At 37.0% G+C, this 22,737-nt stretch overlaps 1 protein-coding gene across 14 annotated transcripts in view; it reads right to left on the minus strand.

The window, feature by feature from the left end:
* Positions 1-22,737, minus strand: part of ROBO2 (roundabout guidance receptor 2) — a 467,458-nt gene that overhangs the window by 133,447 nt on the left and 311,274 nt on the right. For all 14 annotated transcript variants that reach the window (XM_072025826.1, XM_072025824.1, XM_072025792.1 and 11 more), the window contains exons 3-5: positions 21,068-21,225; positions 19,058-19,178; positions 9,613-9,751 (exon numbers count right to left, since the gene is read on the minus strand). In XM_072025826.1, coding sequence (XP_071881927.1) covers positions 9,613-9,751; positions 19,058-19,178; positions 21,068-21,225 — 418 coding nt within the window. The remainder of the gene's footprint in view (positions 1-9,612; positions 9,752-19,057; positions 19,179-21,067; positions 21,226-22,737) is intronic.

Raw genomic sequence — 22,737 nt, forward strand, 5'->3', positions numbered from 1 at the left:
CACAAAGCTTGAAGATTACTCACAACATCAATGATTAGGGAGCCCAAATAGAGAGATGCTACCAGCCAAAAAACAGAGTAAACAGGAGGTAGTTAGGGAGGCTTAAGCTTCTGTCTCCACTTCTCTTTTGTGGTGCTAGCACTTCACTTCCCAGCATAGTGCCACAGCTTTCCACTGGCTCCTGGACTGCCCGTGCCAGTTGGAAGGAGCCAGAGGGAAACTGCAGTGAAGATGGAAGCGTGGAAGCGTGAGTCCCTTACCTGCTTCGGCCTTGTGTGGTCCAGGAGCAGAAAGGAGATCTGCCACTCCCACCAGGGATGTATCCACCCCTACTACCAGCTCCCTTACACAAACTGTTTCTTTTTCACTTACAGCCCATGCACAAGCCTATGTGAGTGACACAGGGAAAGATAAGTGTGCCTCTCCTTTTCATTCCCTAGAAAACCCTAATTAGTGATAGAGAGTGCAAGAATGCATAGATTTGTGTGTACTGGTGTCTCAAATTGTTCTCTTGTACGCTTGCAATCAAGGCTGCTTCTTGCTGGGTGGCTCTAAGATGCAGCTGAAGGCTACAATAAACTGTCCTACCAGGGAGCTATCCCCAGAGTGAGGGACAAGGCAGCTGTCACTCACGGGCACATGTGCAAATCCCCATTTATTCCTTGCCTATTCCATTCATACCAGAGAAAGGTACAATGCAATGCAACGTCACCTGGAATTTCTTAGTGTGAGGTGTGTATACAAGCAGTTATGGAAAATGGTTTACTGGCTTTATGTCAACAAGCCAGAAAAAGAGCTAAGTTATACAGGTTATACACTATTTATTCTTAAAATATACTGACAGCAGGTTCTGCTTTAGTCCAAAATCTTTTACGGGTTGTTACCAACAGCTTCTTTATAATTTTTTATGGTTGACACTCTCAATTGCAATAATACAGAACAGAGAACCACACTGCAATATGCCTTAAGCGAAGATACTCGACAAAATGGCCTAAATCTCATAAAAGATGTACGCAACGGTTGCAGTAACTGTGCCAACATTGTGAAACCATTCCCATGTCCAAGAAAATCATGTTTTCCAACTTTTCTGGAAGCATTAGACTATGCAGCACTGCTCTTACAAACACACATATATGAGTGCATTTTAAGGAAATTAGTTTTATGGAAAAACAGTATTTTGTTTTTCCTTAAGATAAGGACTGTGTTCCAGTCATTGCAAGTATCCTTTTGTCTATTTCTATTATTAAAAAAAAAGAAAAAAAAAAGGAAAGGATACTGTAAGGACTGGGACACTATAAGAAGATCTGAGCTAAACTGACATTTTGCTCTCACTAAATATGGTTATCTGATTTTGTTATTTTTACTTTTTAATATGAGTACACAGATTACAAGTAGTTTGAAACAACCAGTTTGTGTTGGCCTGTTATTAGTTGCCTTAAGCATGATGAATGATTATGGTAAACTTGTCAGAGAACTAACTGAAATATTTTTAATCTGTATTTTGAATTAGTAACCAACCATGAAGTGGTAATTAAAGATGAAGTCATGTTAATGCTTTAATGAAAGTGCCTTCTACATTACAGTTGAGCCAGAAAACATATTCTTAAAAAGCATGTTTTTGCTAATGTAGGAATTAACAACAGCAATTGTTCTTAAAGATAAAACTTTAATCTTTCATTGTTTTCACTGCCAGTTTGTTGTTTTTTTGTGTGTTTGTTTGTTTGTTTTTTAACTGAGATGATGACTTTTGTACCCCATTCAGGGATAAAATGTACATAAAGCAGAAGAAATCTCTCTGAACCAACCATTCCAATGGCATCAACAATGCTATGGTCACAGCTCTTGAATCTTATTCTCACTTGAGCATAACTACCAGCTTGCCTTTCCTGAATGTTTCACAGAAAAACTGCACGGCTAACTATCTTTACTTTTTCATTCTGTAATTTTAATAGTCAATAAACTGATTATTTGAGTGAAATTCTACACCAAGTTTTCTTGGGTCTCTTTCTGCAAGAGCGTTTATTTCCCGCAATCTTTCATGACTGGAAAATTCTGAGAAATCCATGTCAGAGGCTACTATTGCTGGTATTATATTTCCCTTCAGAACTCTGCTAGTGACTCCATTAATTTTCAGACGTAACAATTTAAGGACATTACAGAACAGAGAATAAAAACTAAACAATCCTCTTGTGGCAATCCTATTTTAAATGCACTGCCAGTGATCACTTTGCACATCACCAATGGTTCATACAGCATAAAGAGAAAACACATAGGCAGGACTGGTAGTTGACACGTTCCTTTAAGGCTGTTGTCCATGGAGTTGTAAAGCTATTTTCCCAACCTTGACCCTTATGTAAGCAACTGGAGACTGTTTTCATGCATCTGCAAACAGACTGCCTGAAACAATAGCTCTTCTTCAGCTCTGTGGTGAGACCTGACACTTAACATGAAGCCAATTTAAATGTCAGTGCTATTAACCATTTCTCTGCTGTTCAGTCCAGCACAGAAACACATCAAACACTTCTGCTCACAGCATTTAATATTTCATGCAAATTGAACAGTGGATAGCTACTGGGTTAGATGACAGACTTCTGGGGATGGGATGATTCATCTACAGGCTGTTATTCAATACCATGCCTTGAGGGACTTTAATAATTATTATTATTATAACTTTAATAATTTAATAGTCAAAAAACACTCTGATTTACACTTTCACTTGGCCATGTATTCCTCCAAAAACTATAAGGAATATTTTTCCACTTGCAGATTGGGAAGGAGTCACTGATGGGTAAAATACCTATCAGAGAACAGGATTGGTTATCAAACCAAAAGAACCAACAGTAGGGTACATCCACTTGATGCTACCTACATACAGAAAACTAAACCAACCCCTGCTTCCCTTTTACTGCTCATCATCTCTCTCTCTCTAAATCATACCTCTGGCTTTACAGAAGTTTCCACAAATGGTTCAACATAACAACTAAAACCACACTTTCATTGCATGCTGCTGAAATCTGCCTGTTCCAGTAGGCTATGTGGATTCTCTACAAGTTGTATTACAGCTTGCCATGTGCTGTATTAAGCCCAAGATAACAACATCCTCTGTGAACCACCTCTACTCCCTTCAGATGTATGTAAGAATACAAATAACGTATTAAACCTCTTTCTTTCACTGTCTCCTTTCAACAAGCTATTAAGAACAGCCAATCTTCTCCCCTATACTCCTCATGAAGGGAGTTAATCTCTCCTTGATGCCTAGCTTCGGAAACAAAAGATGGACATGCAAATCATACTGGATCTATCCAGAGGTAATGAATAGTACACATAACATAGCTAATATGAAAAACATCCTTTTTTTTCCTGACCCTTTATTTAAAGCTGTTAATTGTTATTAACTGCAACAGAAATTTGCTGATGTAACCAAAGATTATATCCATTACGGTACTAAAACACACTCTTTAATTAATTTTCAATACACATTAGACTGAATTTTGTTACATTCTGCATGGAGATTAACTCAACCAAAGCACACAGTGCTGTGGTGTTATTAACTCATATTTCATTGAAAGGTCATTCTCCCCTTGGTTGTGTCTAGAGGAGGCTGTAGTTAAATACCTCACTATCCCATCCACAGAATATAAATAGAATTATGTAGAACTGCGTTTACACACAGAACCCATAGTTCCATCATTTCTTAAAAATTACCATTTCTCTGGCTTACCTTATCTTGAGATCATGCAGAAACACAAATGCAGAACACCTCTAGCAATCATGCCCTTTCTGGATCTTCCCTTAAAAATCTAACTTTTTTGAATTGATAGGGGTAAGTTTTGCTGTAAATAGCATTTACATTTGTTTTAGAGATTTGTACCTGGGAAGACTATGACATTTTTAAAATTTCATCTCTCACCCTTAGGTTCAAGCCCACAGGAATTCATGGAGGAAAGCACAGAAATGACAGCACTTTGTGAAAACGCATGCCTATCAGAAGCGACAGACAGAATTTCTGAGCAGCCTATGTGTGTGCAAGTATTCCTCAGGCACAAGAGGCTGGTTTTAAAAACACAGCAAGACTAACTTACCTACAAAGACTTTTGATGGAGCTAACACATATAAGTTAAGTCTAAATACACAACTGTAGTTAAGGTTAAACGTTAGGGCCTGTCACGGCAATTAAAGTTTTCAGCAAATAATGACAATCCTTTTCTGCACTTAAATATATGTATAATTTTCAAAACCAGAAAAGTGCATTTTCCCAAATTATTCTAAGGAACATTCTTAATTTTTAGTGAGTAAGGAAGCTTACTGTGCTGTTTATGATTTTCACTACCGTGTATCACTGCTCTGTCTCATTTAATAACCTGCAATCTTGTAACACTTAGCAATACACTCTGTGTAAACTACACACGGTTTTCCTTCTGAAGTATCACTCTTGATTTTTCTGCCTACACTCTCCCGTTGTGTGGGCGGCACATAAAACAAATACCTCTTCCTGCTGGTGCAGTTGCCACTTTTCATTTCTAATATAATTTTCATCTAATCAGACAATGCCTGTAAATGCAACTTACAATAGCAGGTTGTAATTTCATTAAAGATGTATTTACTGAGCTAAGCCAGCTGTTCTGGGCTGGAATGCATAAAAAGACCCAAGTGATTGCTCAGTCATTTTTAAGGCAACTGAAAAATACATTTGCTGAGCTAACCTCACTCTCCCAAAGAGCTGGCACTGCTAGCTTCTTCTGTGCAAAAGGTTTAAACAGTTATTATCGTGCATCACAAATTTTAACTTGTAAATGAAAATCTCCCAACTTCTTCTTCTTCAGAAAAAAAAAAAAAAAAAAGGAAAGAAAAAATAAAATATCCTTATTACTTGCTATGTAATTACAGACTATGCAGCTGCTCTCTTCGGCTCTGCTAGAAAATTTAAAGGCATGAAACACTGTACAAACCTTATTCAAATTTTATTAAATTGCTAGTCATAGATATGCCACTCTCACATTGGAGCCTCTCAAATAATATCAGTTTCTTCCTGTTACCAGGACTAAAAAACAGATGGATCAAGAGTTGATTGAGGCCATATTGAGTTCCTCACAACACAGGAGACCATCAGACTCGTAGCAGGAAAGTATAATTTCTATTTCTGTCAAGCAGACATCAAAGGAAAGCTACCTGAACATGTGGTTGGAAAAAGACTTCAATGTGTAAAAATGATTTTTCTTTAATTCTAAGTATTTCCTGATTTTTCTGCATAGCCACAATTGCCTGAGTTGCTTTAGTACATTTTTTTTGCCATTTCCTTGTGTCACTTATAATGAAAAGAAACTCTATTCATGAAGTAGCGAACCTAGTATTTCAGCCAAAGGCATAAGACTGGTGACCCCACAATATCCTGTTCACCTCCAGTAGTTTGACATGAGTCATACATGATTAACTATTCCCCTAGCTTTTGTGTACTGTGGAAGCTGTGGTGTGATGTTGAATTTTTTGAGTAATTAAAATAAAATATACACCATGTGTCTCTGTCCTTGATTCACAATGCGTTTTGGTCTTGGATCACTGATTCAAAATGGACAGCTTCTAGAAAAAAGCTTTACATAGCCCAGATTTCACAATGTACTTTGGTTTTGCCTGTTGGTGCAGTATCAGCATTTTCTATAGCATGCTTTTCATTTGCTGGGATTGGTTTAGGGCCTAAAAAGAATTTTCAAATCTGAAGAATCACATTAATTCATTATTTAACACACACACACACACACACACACACACACACATATATATATATAAAAGCTATGAAAGCACTTATGCATAATTCACAACAGTTTCCACCTGGTGGAAACAGTGCTCCTATTGCTTTCTTAATTCCTGCCCAAAGATATAAAAAAAAGCTCCATGATTTGTACAGAAGTCTTTGAAATGTCAAGGTCAGGTCTACAGGAATTTGGAAAAGTTACATCCTTTGAATGTTAGCGAGACCTTTTTTCATGGGCATTTTGACAATGTGCACTATAAGAGCAACCTAAGTTCTTAAATTCAAAATATAGACTGTTGTAGTTGTTTTAGATCATTAATTCAAAACAGCAAAAATGTGGACTGAAGACTTTTACATGCAAAATAAACTTCTGCCCATCTGTTCTCACTTTTAAAGCATGATTGTTTGATTGTTCCTAAATTTCTGGGTAATTATAAGGACAATTAAACAAAATAGCCACATTAAGACTTTTTATTATTTTCATATTTTCAAACACTTATTTTTTTAGAAGTCTTCCTCCCCCCCCCCCATCTCCATTCTAACTGCAACTGGAAATGTTTACAGTTCATCAGGGACTTTTATAATTAAAACTATAATAGCCTGAAATTATTTTCCAATTATTACTCAACACACCAATTGGTGGAGCAATACTGTTTATATTTGTCACCAGAAATTACTGTGATTACTTTTCTCTTTGCTTTCACATGTAAAAAGGCTAAAAGAAAGTAAGATGGAAAAACAGAGAAGGATTTCTGAAAGACTCTAGTCTAGTATCAGTCATACTGGCATTCATCAGAAGCAAATTACAGAAACAAAATGCATGCAAAAATTGATAATTTAGTTTATCCCACTTCACTATCACTGGCCTAGACATTTTTGAAAGTTGAACTAACAACAGAAAAATTCAATAATTTGCAATACTTGTTGAAACAGGTACCTACTATAATCACTTTGTAAACTAGGGATGTGGCCTAAAGGAAATGATTGGAAAACAACAACAACAAAATACAGACAGATGTGCAAAGAACATCATTAGCTGTGGAAACAGGAAATTGGCACTGAAAGCTATAAGACAAATAGCTGTACAGATCTGCTCAGAAAAAGGGATTTATTTACGCAGAAAGAATAACAAAGGGTATTCCTTAAGGATTTCATAATCCACTGTAGATGTTAAAATGCTTAAAATACAGGAGTTCTGGAGATGAAAGCCACTTGCTATTTTAACCTCAAAAAAAGAAAATCTTGTATTTCTTCAAGAAGGAAAAACTTAGGAATACTCTTCTCAGTTTATAAAATGGTCACATTTTTATTTTTCTCTTCCATTCATTCAAACTACACCCAGGTAAAGTTCTTTGCTTGCATTAAAAAAAAAAAATCAAGAAAAACTATACCTTTTCTTTCACATATCCCAAGTTTACCCTCCTTCATTAAACAACATGGTTTGGAAATTTCCACTCTTTGGATACTTAGGATTCTGCTTACATATACTCTTATGCAATATGATATATTTTGAAAAATAAAACATACACTCCCAATCACTGAAGGTATTTGCTTTTAAAGCAGCACTGCCACTGGGACAGCAGCAGTGGCAGTCCTCTACCACCCGAGGTGGTCTTCAGCATGGGACCCCTCAAATTTGCCCGTTCCTCACTGTCATGTTCTGAGAAGCCAACGTAACTGAAGACATACCCTCCCTTTCTATCTTAAGATGCCAAACCACGGTAAATTAAATGTGTAAATGCAGTGTAAAAACACTGCTGAACACTGTGAATAGTTTCTGAGCCTGAAGTTGAGTATCATCAGAGTGTATCTGATGAACCTGCCCTTCGCTTAGTTAAAAGCATAGTAAACTCTCCCATTTCCTGTTACATTTCTTCTTTCCTAGAAATCATTCATTCATCATGAATGAAGAGAAGCTACCTCAATATACACAGTACTTAAGTTTTTCCACAATAAAATAGATAAAAAAGGAATATAAAGCCATTAAAAAAAAAAAAACCACACCCAAAAAAAAACTAATGCAATGTGCAACCTTATCAAAGGCACTGTCAATTCATCAGTTCTGCCTATGAGACCTAGAAGACATGATTTAAACAACAGAAGCAGCACAATAGTCGGACTAAATCACAGCAGCAAAATGCATTTACTATGGGATACTTTGCAATGCATGGTTAAATAGCAAGGAAAAATTCATCTTGCCATCCAAAAGACTGCTCTTCAAAATAATATTCTACACATTACATACGTACATATCTACCTAAATAATTAGGTAAAAAAACTATGTCAAATTTAATTTAAGTCGCAAGGAGAGATTATTTTAAAATGTATGTACATTTATATGTATCTCTTCTGTTAAAACAGAAATGTTTTTGTCTTTTTCTAGAATATACATTATCATTACATTAATACATACACTAATATATTCAATTAAATAATTGCATATTCACTTAAGACATCTTATAGAGTTGAGGATGTGGAATCTAAAACAGGTATTCTCCAATTTGATTTTTTTTTTATTTTATTAAAGATTTAGATGTTGAGAAACAAGTGACGTTAACCTTAGACATAATGATGACTGCACACTGCGTGATTCCAAGGAATTTTGCCATCATTTCTCATGAATTTGTATGTGACACTAAATGCCATATTTAGCAACTGGATGAAGACTGCCAGACAACAGTCTTACCACATTTTACCATCTTGGGGTGAAAACGTAAGACAGGCTGTGATTAAGAAAGAAGGCCACAATGTCTAACTTGTTTTACTTAGGCCCAATCTAGTAGTGTGTTCACGGCACACTTAATATACTCTGACAGGATCAAGCTAGTCACACAAACAACATTGCAGTTGCTCTTTTTTTTTTTTTTTTTTTGTGGTCATGATTGGAGAAGCAGAAATAATATTGGCAACTAGCCTACACAGGATAAATGCAGTGTTTAAAGCACTTGTTTGAAGAAGAAAATATCTAGATGTTCTCCTTTTCTTCAAATTATATCTGCCACATCCAAGGAAACAACACTGATGGAAAACAACAATCAAGCACAGTGGGAAAAAAGCAGCACTCTTCACATCTTCTCTTTAATTTAAAAACACTGTGCAAACAATGAATTAGGAGTCACAGGGTCAAAAGAGAAGACAGGCTATGGAGACTTGGATTCTCATTCCTGTTCCCAAACCTATTTCTGTTTTAAGATATTTTAATCTAAAAATGGTTCAGCATCAAACATAGGAAGAGTTCTGGAAAGCAAGGACCAAACTCTGTTCTGCTAGCTGAAAGGAGCCAAGGTAATTCAATGTTGTTTTGTAAGACAGACTCTCTTACCCTGATCACTCTGGAATTTGTTCCAGATTAAATGAATCTTTCTTGAACACAAATGCCCTGTTCCAGATTTCATCTTTATTTTCTGTTTCTGATAGTTTGTTTCTTTTGCTTTTTCCAGAGGAAGATTTCTTTCTGAGACCCAACTGACATCAGCAAAGGAGCCAACAAAGCCCTGCCTCTAACCCACCCCATAAATGTGACAGAGAAGCTCTGGGCTCTCCAGCCAAACTTTCTCTCTTTTGGTGTCAACACATTGCTATGAAGGCTATTATCACTGGTACAGTCCCTAAAACATCCTTATTTTTCTCCAGCAATGCAGTGAATTGAATCTGTTGACATCTACACATCAATTTTCTTCCTCTCACAGGAATCCACAAGCTGGACAGCCCAGCTGAGTGGATTTCCCTACTCAGCTGGCTCTGGAACACAGTTTGTATTGCCAAAGACCAGAAACACGGGAAATAAATCTAGCTGGGAGTGGTTCCAGGGTCATTCGACAGCGGCAATTTGAAAGCACTGGGAACACGAACGCTACTCTCACCTTCCTCTCGGCGGGTCTGCGTCATCTTTCTTCCAGCGGACGGTCGGCTGTGGGTCCCCCTGCACCTGGCACCGGAAATCCACGGCCTCCTCCTCCAGCACCACTTGGTTAATCGGCCGCCTGAGAAACGTGGGCCGCTCTAGAAAAGAGACATCAGAATTCCTCAGTGAGTCACAGGGCTGACATGAAAACTTTTGACTTCTCAGCATCTTTTTGTTTACCGACTCACGGAAGGCGGAAAGGAGGGCTGAGCTCCGCGAATTCAGACAAGTGGAACTGATGATGTGCATCAGCAGCCAGGACAACGACAGCCAGGCTGGAGATGCGGCGACTGTCACGTCTGGCCCTCACGTAAAAGCCAAGTGCCACCAGCATGAAGCACGCACTAGCCCCAACTGCCTGCCTGTCACACCACCGGGGACGTCTTCAAGACCGTGCCCTTCCGCGTGAATGTTTTGGCTGTGCACTGCTGCACGCATGGAGTGTGATTTAAGAGCTGCTGTCTGCTCTAGCAATATACGAGCTGCCAGCGGAGACAGCCCGCCTTCGGCAATAATCAATACCTGGATGCTTCGGAGGAAAACGTAAACTCTGTGTTATGCGGCTCAGCTGATCGAGGGCTATTGTATCGAGGTCAAATCTTCCCTGATCCCCATCACTAACTTCACCACAGAAAACTAAATTAAGGTTTGAATAATCAGTTCTGTTTACCCTTGTTATGTTAGCCTGCACAGCTACAAATATAATTAATCATCATAATGTAGCACAGGCCTGCTTGAAATCCAGATGCAGAGCCACAATCTGATCTCAGTTACACTGGTACAAACTCAGAGTACCGGTAATTTCATTTGAAAGGATGTCACCAGGGTTAGTTTCCAAGTTGCCTTTGGATTGCATAAATTTGGTTCTGTCCTCTTCCAGCCATACTGCACTTTCACTGTCATAAATTATTTATACCAGAGACAAACCATTATAAGACTGGGTTTATATGAAGCACTATTTCCACTCAAGACAGCGATTTATTACACAGGCATTTAAAACCGGTTACACACTACATTTCACATTTCATTCTCAGCAACTTGAAGGCTATGATGTCACTTAGAAAATTATTCAAAATTCACACAAATGTAAGCAATACGAGATTCTGACTCAGGCAGTTTGTCTTGATAACAACAGAGATGAGTTTATAGGCTTGGTATCCATATTTAATATATGAAAATTTAAACAAACAAACAAACAAACAACAACCAAAAAAAAAAAAGAAAAAAACATTAAAAGAACATTAATAAGATTGCAAAATCGAGTGTGCATCACCTAAGTGCCAGAAGTGTCAGAATTAAGTCTGTCTGCATGCCCTTTCATCATTCCCTTTCTGTTTATGCCTTATGGGACTGGTTGCAATTACATGATCACAAACTATTTCTTCCCCAAACATCTCCAGATTGTTGGTATTCATTTAATGAGCAGGTGTTTAATATTTTGCTTTAGTTGTACTGTTTAGTGGGTGGCCTCCTGTCATACTTCTCAAATCTCACTTCAAAGAGAGAATTATTAATTTCCTCACAATCTCCATTACACCTATCTTAATGCTTCATAAACAATTCACCTACTTTCATAGCCCCTCTCTGAGGTGTGATGGAGATCTAAGAAAGCAAGGTAAAAAAAAAAAAAAAAAAAAAAAAACCTGCTAAATCTTCATGCCCAACTTGAGACACAAAACTGCCAACGTATTTTTTCATGAGAATTCAGCATGAATTTTGTATGCTTGAAGCTCAGTTTCCATTGAATTCAGTTACAGCTGATAAAATGTTTACCACTCTCACAAATCAGAATATTAAGTCAGAAAATAAGGAACACAAAGCCAACTGTTAATAAATATTTATAAGAGTGACACAATATCACATAGGAATTACATGATACTACCAGAGGTACCTAGTGGCAGAGAAAAATGTATTTTGTCAGCAGAAGAATTGACACATTCAAGGATCAACAGCACTTTTCCAGGTGCTAAAGATAATAACAAGTCTAAAGGACAGACTTCTTTTCCCCATTTCTCCCAAGCCATTGCTATTCTCTCACTTTTCATTGTTTTTCTACACACTGTGCTGGCAGGTTGCAGTAGCATTTGGGCAAGTAAATGCAGTTCTGGTCTCCCTCTGCCCCTTGAAATCCAGTCTTCATTCCCTGTCTCAAGCCTGTGTATCAGCCAGCCGTATATATTCTTTGTTACAGCTCCTTGCCCTGAGTGTGCCCCACCAGATTTTTCCTTCCCTGAGCATGCAGTCTCCTGATCCTTCCCAGTCCCAGCTAGGCTTGCACCTACCCTGACCTTGTGTCTTGTCTAGCCTGTGAGAATGCCTCATGGCCACCTCTGCTCCAGCTAGTAAGCTGTGCCAGCTCTTCCCAGCTGCAGCCTGCTTCTTCAGCCTGTCTCCTCCTAGCCCAGAACATTGCCGTTCACAGCCTCAACCCAGGAAATGTGCAAGTCTGGTCTCCCTTCCAAATATATGTATTCATGCCTCTAAATTCTTTGTGCATTTTAGCAAACTGATGTAATTTTATATTACATATTTGAACTACACTTGAGTTGGAGCTTCTTTTCTCTGTGCCATCCAGATACAGCCCATCCAGAGTATTAATACAAGAAAAATTGGTTGAAGTAACCAGACATCATTGCAGGAGACTGACAGCAATGCTAGACTGCACTGGAGGAAAACCGCTGCTCAGAACTATACTCTACTCGGTCTCTCAGGAGTATGAGTTTACTTATTTATTTCAAGAGGTGCATAATTGGCTAAGCTTAGTGAAAATTATTTGGGAAGGCAAAAAATTACATCTCTGGTATAGTAGCAACAATTTCGCATCAAATTCTAAGTTCTTGGCCTGTCTGTAAATACGTGGATCTAAAAGGGAATATCTTAATTAAACTTTTTTTTACGTTTGCAGCAGTATCTTATCCAGAATTTCTCACCTAAAAGCATAGCTCAATGCCTCCTCTGAGCTCACAAACAACACATTCTATATTTTGGAATTTATTTTTCAAGAGATGATCTTTAGCCAAGAGATTTAGATTCAGATCAGCATCCTTATAGGTGATTTAGAAGCCCTGGTCCATTCACTTTGAACTTTAATAAATCTGCATGTGCTGGTATGTTTGCTTGGTCTGCATGCAAAAATTATCTCAGACCCTCCTTACAAAAGCTGCCTGTAAACAACTAAGAAATAAACATATTCATGTTTATGAAATTGCTATTTGTGGCTGTAAATGGTTCTCTACAGGAGATAATAAAATAAATTCCTATCACATTTTGAGGAGAACCCAGCTGATGAGACAGTAAATGGCTGAAAGATCATTAGGTAAATTACTTGATTCCAGACCAAGACAATCTAGGAGCATATACATGTTTGTTTCAGATCAGCTTCTCAAATTGTGTATTTTCCAAAACAGTTACATATTTGCAAGAAAATAGATAGCTATGGAAGTACGGACCACAGTTATCAAGGACACACAAATAACAATAAATGCTATTTCCATTTCTTCATCTCTGCATTTTGTACAGTGTGAATCCGGAAAGAATAAGTTCTCTTTCATGTTGTTTCCTGGATTTGTATCACTTAGACAACCCCTTGAATATGTCCAATAGCTAATTATACAGCAATAAAGTGATCAGAGGGAATGCCATTGCCAATGCAATTAACATTCTTTATGTGAGATTAACTGGATTTGAGTCACCTGCATAACTTGCTTACAATGTTAATCTCTCAGGAGACAGAGTTTGCCTGAGCGTGCTAAATAGAGAAGATTTCTTTGCACAGCCAGGTCAAATACAGTTTCAGAGCCAAACCTCAGAAAATACCTTGTGACTTTTTTTTTCTTTTTAAATGATTCACCCACAAATAAAGCCTTGTGGTGTAATTAAATATTGTTACTCTGTCAACAGCATTCAGAACACAATATATTTGAGAAACAAAAGGGTAATACATTAAAATCATGGACATATATAAAATTTTTAATATAGTTACTTTATAAGTTTTCTCTGAGTAAATAAAATACCTACTTCCCAGGCTTTCACTGATGAATATTAAAAATCTTTGAAGAGAACTATAAAATAGGTCATGGTTATATGTCATGTCAACCAGTTGTACTATTACTGGGGTGACCTTTATAACTTCAGAATAAACTCTGCGTGCAGTTATAAAAGGGGATTGTTAATGCAATCTGGGCACACACCTACAGTATGTTGCAGTGCCTGAGATAGGCACTACAAGAAAATTACAGAACTGATCCAAGCCAGAAACATAAGAAAACCCTTCCTTGCTTTGGCTGCTGACAGAAGTAAACCCCTGAACTCAATTTTTCCTCTATTTAACAATTGGTCTGTGTATCACACTCTATTAGAGAGATTCGGATGACCCTCAGATGTATTATTGCCCTTTCTCTGTTCCTCAAAAAGTTAGACAGCCATATATGGGACCTCAATCTAATTAAAATGATCCTAACTGCCTTAATATATTTTGTCTGCTGAGGCAACTGCTAGAGTGAAGGATTTGATGGTCCCCATAATGTGGAGACTCAATCTGATTTAGAACTGCTTTCTCCTTGTTGACTGGGAGAAGGCATCATTTTTTAAAAATGTTCTCCTGATCTAAAAAGAAGCATTCAAACACGAGTTAGAAGGATGAGTTTTGGGAGGTATTTAATAGCAAATATTTTTTTTTAAAAAAGAGTTTCTTTTCACCTTAGTGTTCTGATGCAAAGGAAAAAAGAAACATTAGGTGATAAGAAGTAAGTTTCATTTCAGAATGCTGTCAAAACTGTAGCTATTTCATTACCTGCATCATGAGCTGGATAAAGTAAAGCTGTCTGCCAAAAACGAAGATGAGGAAGCAGACAGCATACAGGATGCTGACCAAATAAATGAAAATATAGTTGCAAAAGTAGATATTTTACTATTTAAAGACATTCTTCTACTTCCTCTTTTCATGCACTTATTATTGTTTTGTTTGAGAAATAAGGAGTTGTGTAGATATTGCACACTTCTGCAGACATTGCACAGTACTAACAAAATGCAGTAAGTTTGCACAGTGAGTGCATGGAGAAACATGCAAATGACCTAGACTGATTTTTATCAAACGTGTTTTCTTCATATTGTATCTATCTACCGTGGTTTTAATTTCAGAAACAATTTCTACTGAGTATGAAGAACAGACTTCAGAGAGCAATCGGACCCTTTTTCACAGTTGTATCATCCTATTTCAATTTGTTAGTACCCACAGACAGCAAATATTGCAAAGCTACAATGATTCTTTACAAACTACCACAAGCACACTGCAAGTGGGAAGTAAAAGGATTTGAAGAAAAACAGAAGGACTTTTGATCTGAGGGACAAAATAGGGAATGTCAACCTCTCTGTCTTAAACTGCGAATGTACACCCTGATTTAGGCATTTTTTCTGGCTGGGAAATCTTCTGGGACTGATTTGAAAGATATGATGGGACTAGACTCTCTGCTACGGCCTTCCATATAGTCAGAATTCTCAGTAGAAAAATGAGGTACAATGTCTTCATTAAGGGGTTTTTGGATTTCTTTCTCTAACATCATGTCATCACAGTATATTCTTGCTGGAACTACGGTATCTCTTTCAGCCTGACAATATCACAAAAACATCAAACACAAATACTTCTTCGAGCATCAGAAGAAAATACCTCTTCATCCCAGAGGACCTTATTAGCTGAAGAAAGGTTCAGGCACCAAAGCTAAAATCAAAGATTAATCCAAAACAATCTTTAATATGTCTGAATTGACATATCTTTTAAGACATTTTTGTACTCTTATTAGTTATACTTTACATTCTTTTGAGGCTCTTCTAAATATATCTCAATCTTTTTCCACTGCCTGGTGCCAGCCTCTTGAAGTCGATATATTAAGGCTTTCATTGATTTCACTGAGCTTCAGAATCAATATACAAGATACACCTTTGTACATTCTCTTCAAACATAACATTTAAAGTCCAAAGGAACAAAAAGGAGTCTGAAAGAGTTAAACCATCTTGAAAACTTGTTTGGTAACACTGCAATAGTATGACAAAATTATAAAACGTTAACAGTTATTCCTTTTATTTTATTTCTGGCTCCACATTATGTATTTACAAACCAAGCTTTCTTACAAATTGAAATGGAACTGTTTCTGCTTTGCATCTTGCCTGATTTTTGTTCAGTCAAAGGCTATGAGCCTAAACACAAAGCTGCTTAATTTGTATCATGCTTCTGAATTGGCATTTAGAATATGTGTACATAATAATAAAATACCGTGCTGTCTCTTTTGGGGAATGTTAGGATTGATGGATTAGTTCTTACCTTTACTTAAAGGCCACCTCAGGCTCTGAGGTACTCGGTCTTCTTGATCTACTCCAAGATAATACCTTGGAGCCTCAAAAAGACAATAACTACCAGTAGTGTTTGAAGGAGAACACTAACAAAATCTCATGCAATCGTTGTCAATATTCAAAACATAGGAATAATTTTGGGAAGCACTGATTACATAATCAATTTTATTTATGATATTTTACTGTGAAAATTTTGGATTTCACAAAATTTCTGCTTGTTGAAGAATCGTGACTTGGGAACAAAAGAAATGCAATCTGCACAGATGCTAACAGTAGGCTTGAGCATCCTCATTCTGGGTGAGTGCCTCAATGTTGAAAACTATGTTTCCCATATAGATGGGGTTGGAAGAAAATGGCTTGCTTTGTGAGGGCTCTACAGGTATCATTCACAAAGATCTCTCAGCAAATGTTATTGAATGGGTACCCATCTGAGTAAATACATTCTACATAAGGGAAACTCTCATTTTCTCTTCCTATTTCTTTCCAAGGGTTTTATTGCACTTTTTATTTTATTTTATTTTATTTTACTTTTTACTCAGGAAAGGTGTAATCTTTCAGGCTAGGCTTCCATGCTGTTCCCATTAGGCCACCAGTTACCACCACACTGACTCAGTTTTTCCACAGGCCATGCCCCGAGCTAAATTTACTGCACAAGCCAGAGACTTGTCACAAGTGACATGCAGAAATTAACTTCAAGTATTACAGAAAAACTTGCAGAGCCAAAAGTAACAAGTGGCTGATTCCTGGAAAGGCTTGAGAACTAGTGTGAAACAGCTCCATTTCCTACAGAGGAGTGTGTTTTCTAAGGCTGCTTTCACAGTATGAAAAGGGTTTTCTGTGTTTGTTATTCAGAAAAACATTAGGAACATTAATAATCAGCTAAATAATACACCTTCCTCTCCAGAATCAGCACCAGCTGTAGGCTTACCAGCCGCATTATTACAGTTTCTAAGCCTTTTAGCTAATATTTCAATTTTAAATATAAAACCTATTTTCAAATATGTTCAAAACAGTTGAAGTTGGGCTCTTGAATAATAATGTAAGCATTATGATATTTTTAATATATGTTTCTCAACATTTGCACTATTTGCACACGTTTCCCAAAACTGTGATTCATATTATTATGAATGCACAGGAAGGCTGTGGACTTAACAGATGATGTGTTTTTGCCTGTGTCCAGTGAAGTCAATCTGAACATGCACAACCAATCTGATGTTTCCCAGAGTTGCTGGATTTATTGGATTTATTGTGTATGCTTAGATTGATTGGACTGTCCAGTAGATGCATTACTTCCTGTAAACATCACGGATAATGCTCTCCAGTGCACCGTATACTCACACACCCACACACGCACACAGGAGCTGGTGCCTGTACCCCGGGAAAGGAGTGAAACTGTTCTGCTGGTGGAAGGCAAAGCTGAGCCACCTTTAGATGGCCACCCAAGAATTTTAGATAGGAAGATATCCATATGGAAAGGGAATTTTAAATACAGTTTTTATTTAAATAGACTAACACAGTAATGAAGAATTAAAACTTCTAATTTAATTTATAGCTGATTTTGTTCCCTATTTGCAAATTAGACTTCAATTGTATTATATGAGTTTTAACAAATTTTTAACATATTCTTTTCTTAAGGATTTCTTAAGGCTTCGTAGTTTAGGACTGCAATCTGCTTGCTATCCACAGGGAGTAATAACAGAGATTATCAGTATTTAAACTGATGAAGAAGATACATCATGTCTCTTTAACATCTGTATAAAGGCACAACCTCAACAGGACATAAAGGACATAAATTGATGGAGATTCCTTTTTGTTTTTTTATTTTTGTTTGTTTGTTTTTAAGGTATATTAGTTCTTTTTTTAAGTCACGTGCTTCCACAAATACATAACAAAATAAGTAGAGTGGAAGCCTTCACAGCCAGAGAGCACCAAATCCTCATTCACTCACAGATCTTGTCAAGCAGAAACTTTTCTGCATCTTTTGTGAATACCATAATGTGTCTTTTACAGTGGACAAACAAATATTGAACTGCACATACATGCAAACACAGTAGTATTTGTGATCGGGTTTTCCAGTGCACTATATTAAGCAGAAAGTGAACAAATTAAGAGCACCTGCCTTACAAAGTAGTTCAGGATACCTATGGAAAATCTTACTAGAATTACAAGTAGTCTTGTTTGAAATGTCAGTATTTTATCAAGGAGGAAGCATTAGTGATATTTCTTTCTCTTTTGTATGTATGTATTTGTAGCAATGAGGGTTTTTTTTCCTTATTGATTTTCTCTTGTTTGCTCAAGACCTCATCACTGATTCCTACAGAACCACAGCTAATGGTAAATAGAAATGTCATGACTACAGGATGTACCACAGCAGGATTTAATGGCTTTGCTTCTTATCCAGTTGTTAGCAGGATGGATCCAGCCTAGAATCAGTATTACTCTATTTTTGCTCTAGGCCCTCACATATCCATTTCTGATTCATTCAGCAACACCAGAAACCAAAATAATGCCCTGGTTTTCAGGATGCAAAGCTGCTTTGTGCCCTTTAAAAAACAGATGACAGACATACCTCTATACATTCAAAAACTTGATCTTGGATTTTCTCTAATGACTTTTTACTGGTCCACTGTGCTCTGCTGTGCTCTCCTACAACTGTTTGATTTCACAACCCCACAGGAATAAGTAATTATTTAAATAGGCAATGCTGGTCCAAATCTCTGTTAAGTAGGCATTGTCAACTGTATTAGAAGTGGCTCAATTACATTTGGCAATTTTGTGAGGGAGAGCATTATGTCCTGGATTACCGTTTCTAAGCATATGCATATCACTAAGGACCTCCAATTAAATTTAGACTACGTGCTTAGAAGGAAAATATTGGGCAATCACCGTTCCATCACTATAAATTCCAGCCTTTAAAATCAGGAGCTACAAAATGCAGCTTAAGCAATGCTATTGCATTTTGTTAACCTGATTTTGTCTCATATTCTGATGAGTCACCTAGATCAATTCAATATATAACATTTGTAGTGAAAAGGAAACAAAAGCTTGAGTAGCTTTACCAAAGACAGTCAGCTCTGCTGGATCGCTGTCTCGCTCCCCCACCATGTTGGTTCCAACACAAGTGTACATGCCAGCATCACTTTTTCGTGTATTGGAGATCATTAGTTTTCCACCACGTATCTGTTTCAAAACAAGAAACATATTTTTAAATTCAGATAAACAAAAGATATCAGAAAAAGATACACACTCAGGCAAATTCCACAAATTAAACATTTTAATATTTTGTTTGTAAATATATAAAAGGCTTAAAAAAAATAATAATCCCATACAACTAAATATCATTATGCTGCTCTAGAATGCATTTTATCTTACTGATTGATTTTAGATGTGTTTCATTTTATCCCCTTATTTTTCATTAGATGCATTACATTTCAAACACTTTCATTCCTTGCTACCTCTTTGGCAATGCAGAGTGGTTGCATTTCTTGCGTGATGATATGTAAAGCACTTTTGACATCTCTCTGAGGAAAAAGGCAGTTTCACTCAGGTTTATTTAGTTAGTTCATTTTATTGTTACTGGTGCCTGAACAGTTTCCTTGTTCACTGATTTAAGACAGATTTTCTCTTCTCCTTGATGCAAACAGATTGAATGTAGCCCAAACTGAGAATTCACCTGACTCCCACAAGCTTTAATGTTTTCTTGGGTATAAAGGATATTTATAGAGAGAAAAAGCAGGGTAGGTGAAAGAAATAAAGTAACAAAATTGCAGGTTAAAAGTTAGAACATGAATGCAGTGCTTCAAAATAAACTTGGAATATAGCCAAAGAAACTGGAGAGTCAGGGAATGATATCTCCCTGCCACTCTACGTTCCTCCTCTATTCTTGAGTAGACTAGCAGAAACAGGATGGCCCATAATACCACAAATAGCAACTATTTGGATTGTTTAGCTTGGAATACTTCTTTAGGCATCCAAAGCAATGAACAAGTTCCTAACAGTACTTCCACATCGAATAACATCAGCACTGAATGAATAACATATCCCTACATACAATATAAAACTTTATTAAATGAATATCAATAGTGAAAAACAACATTCAAAAACTAGGATCAAAAAAAATTAACATTCAAAAATTAGGAATTATGTCCACACACCCTTCATTTGTCCCATTAGTTTGCACAGACCGTTATATCATTTCTATTCACTTGATAAGATAATTCTCTCTGCTGGAACTTTTTTCATTCAGTTCACGGAATGATCCATCACAAAAATCAAACAATTTTTCTCCTTTATTTAATACGTATTCCTATTCAGGGACAATCATTCTTTAAGTATAACTTTAGTCTTTGCTTAGAACATACATCCCAATTACTATACTAAATTCAACATTACCAATGTAATCCTAAGTTAGTGTTTTTTTTTGTTTTGTTTTGTTTTGTTTTCTAAGAGAGTATTTGCATATCTCATAGATATGACTGGTTTTATCTTTCAAACAGCTCTCTGAAATAAAGCCTGATATTGTTTTCATTTCGGGAAAGTGAGATCTAGAAAAGATAAGGCCAAACTGGTCAAAGAGATCCACTGAGTCCCAAGGTGAGACAGCTCACATCGAATAGCATACTTTACACAACCAAATCTAGGCTCTAACAGACTTTAGTTGCAACAGGTGCACAAAGCAAGCCTCAGGAAGTTCAAGCTGGACACTTAAACCAGTAGAAATAAACAACTTTTACGCCTCATTTAGGAAAGGTCACGGACAAAAACTGTCAAGTGCAACAAGAAGTCTCTGTGGGAAAGGTGAATACATTATATTTCTCCCTCTCTCCCTCTGCATTTTCAGAAGCCAAGGCTCCTCTCTCTGTCCTTCCACCACTTCACACAGCACAAGACTGTCCTACTCCGAGGGTCTGCAAACTCAAAGCCGTGCAGTTTCTGACATCCACTTCAGTGGTGTACATGATTAGCTATGGAGAAAGACCTGAAGCTATGACGGTCTACCATGCTCAGCTACTCAGCTTTATTGCAGGTCCCATATATGTTGGGTGAACAACCACCCAAGCTGTACTCACACTGATCCGCTCTTCCCTGTCATCAATGCGGACTTTATCCTTCTTCCAGTAGATGGTAGGCTCAGGGTGTCCACGAGGTGGCTGGCACTCCAATATGGCAGGCTCTCCAGCTGCCACCACAACATCTGTAGGGTTTTGGCGGAAGTCATCTCGTAGCACTAACATCGAAAATGAGGGAGAGAAGAACAAAATTACTAGGAGTGCCATCATTGTAAGTGGGGGGATAAAATATATATATGTAGAATTAAAACAAAAACAAAAACAACAAAACACTGCTCAACTATTATTAGGTGATGACTTTGTATCTTATGTTTACTACAAAATGCCTCATAAAATAAGTTGGTGAGGTATGACCTTTTTATTCAATGGAAGCAGATTTGATATAGATGCCTTTTTTTGTTTTTCCCTCCAGATAAAAACACCAGCCTGTATTTAAATAAATAAATAAATAAATAAATAAATAAAAGATCTGTAGCACCCATTAGTATTTTTGTCTTTTTAGTGCTGACAGGGTCACTTCCCATTATGGGAAAAGTAGTACTGTAAAAGTGGTAGTGCAGGTCTGATATTGGTTCTCTTCATAACAGAAAACAGCATGCTGAGTATCTGGCTTGCTTGGATCTCCAACTTGAGTAGCTAGATAAGGAAGTGACCCAACTGGTACTTTGTTGCTGACTTGCACTTTGATTAAGAGTATTATTTTTATTACTCTTACTAGTCTTACTACTATTATTGTTATCACCAATACATGATTAACTGATCACCAGTTTGGAAAGGAGAAACTGAAACCATGCCACTGCCAGTGTTCTTCCACATTATTTATTTATTTATTTATTTTTAATATATATGTATTTGCAACTTTGACCAGTGTTGTCTGACAACATTGAAAGCAAAAAGCATTTAAATCACCAAGCTGCTTGAAAATTAGATTAGGCAACACATGCTAGCTTCTTATGTAAATCAAGCTCCTATAAAGAAGATTTAGGTCCAACTACCTGACTTCAGTGTGTTAAAATGACATCCACTTCATCGTTATTCTTCCATGGGTGTCCTAGTCTCTAGGTTAATTGACATTCTTATAAATATAAAACTGAAAATATCTCTAGATGAGCTACTGAAATAGAATTTAGGGCATTTCCTCTACTTGAATTTCAGCTATGTATGGCTTTCATTACAGCTTTAAAACAGTTCTTGCCCTTAATGGAAGCAGGGCCCTCTGAGAAATTAGAAAACACCGTATCCTAGTGAAGGGGCAAGTCAGGAAGAGTTCAGCAGAAATTGCTCAGTCTCATTTCATAAGCAGAGATAATTTACTGCTTTTGATGTTAATAAAATGTGCCCCATTTTAACATTTGGAACTGAATATTTTTCTGTTCTGTAATAAGACACAAGAAACTATGATTAATACATATAAGAATTGGTCTCTGAATGGGCTGAGGTGAGCAGGCTGTATAAGTGTGGCACCCAAAATGACATACAAGGTAACTTTTATTGTTCTGCATTTTGGGATACACAGGTAGATCCCAAAGGAAGGAGGAAATTAATTGGCAGTTAATTCTTTTTCTAACAGGAAGAAAAAAAAAAAAAAGAAAAGAATGATTACTTAGGTCTTGCTCTTCAAGCGTAAGATAGCATTGATAGGACACAATTGGCAATGGATGCAACTCTGG

The sequence above is a fragment of the Anas platyrhynchos genome, chromosome 1 (genome assembly GCF_047663525.1).
Source record: "Anas platyrhynchos isolate ZD024472 breed Pekin duck chromosome 1, IASCAAS_PekinDuck_T2T, whole genome shotgun sequence".
Classification (NCBI taxonomy): domain Eukaryota; kingdom Metazoa; phylum Chordata; class Aves; order Anseriformes; family Anatidae; genus Anas; species Anas platyrhynchos.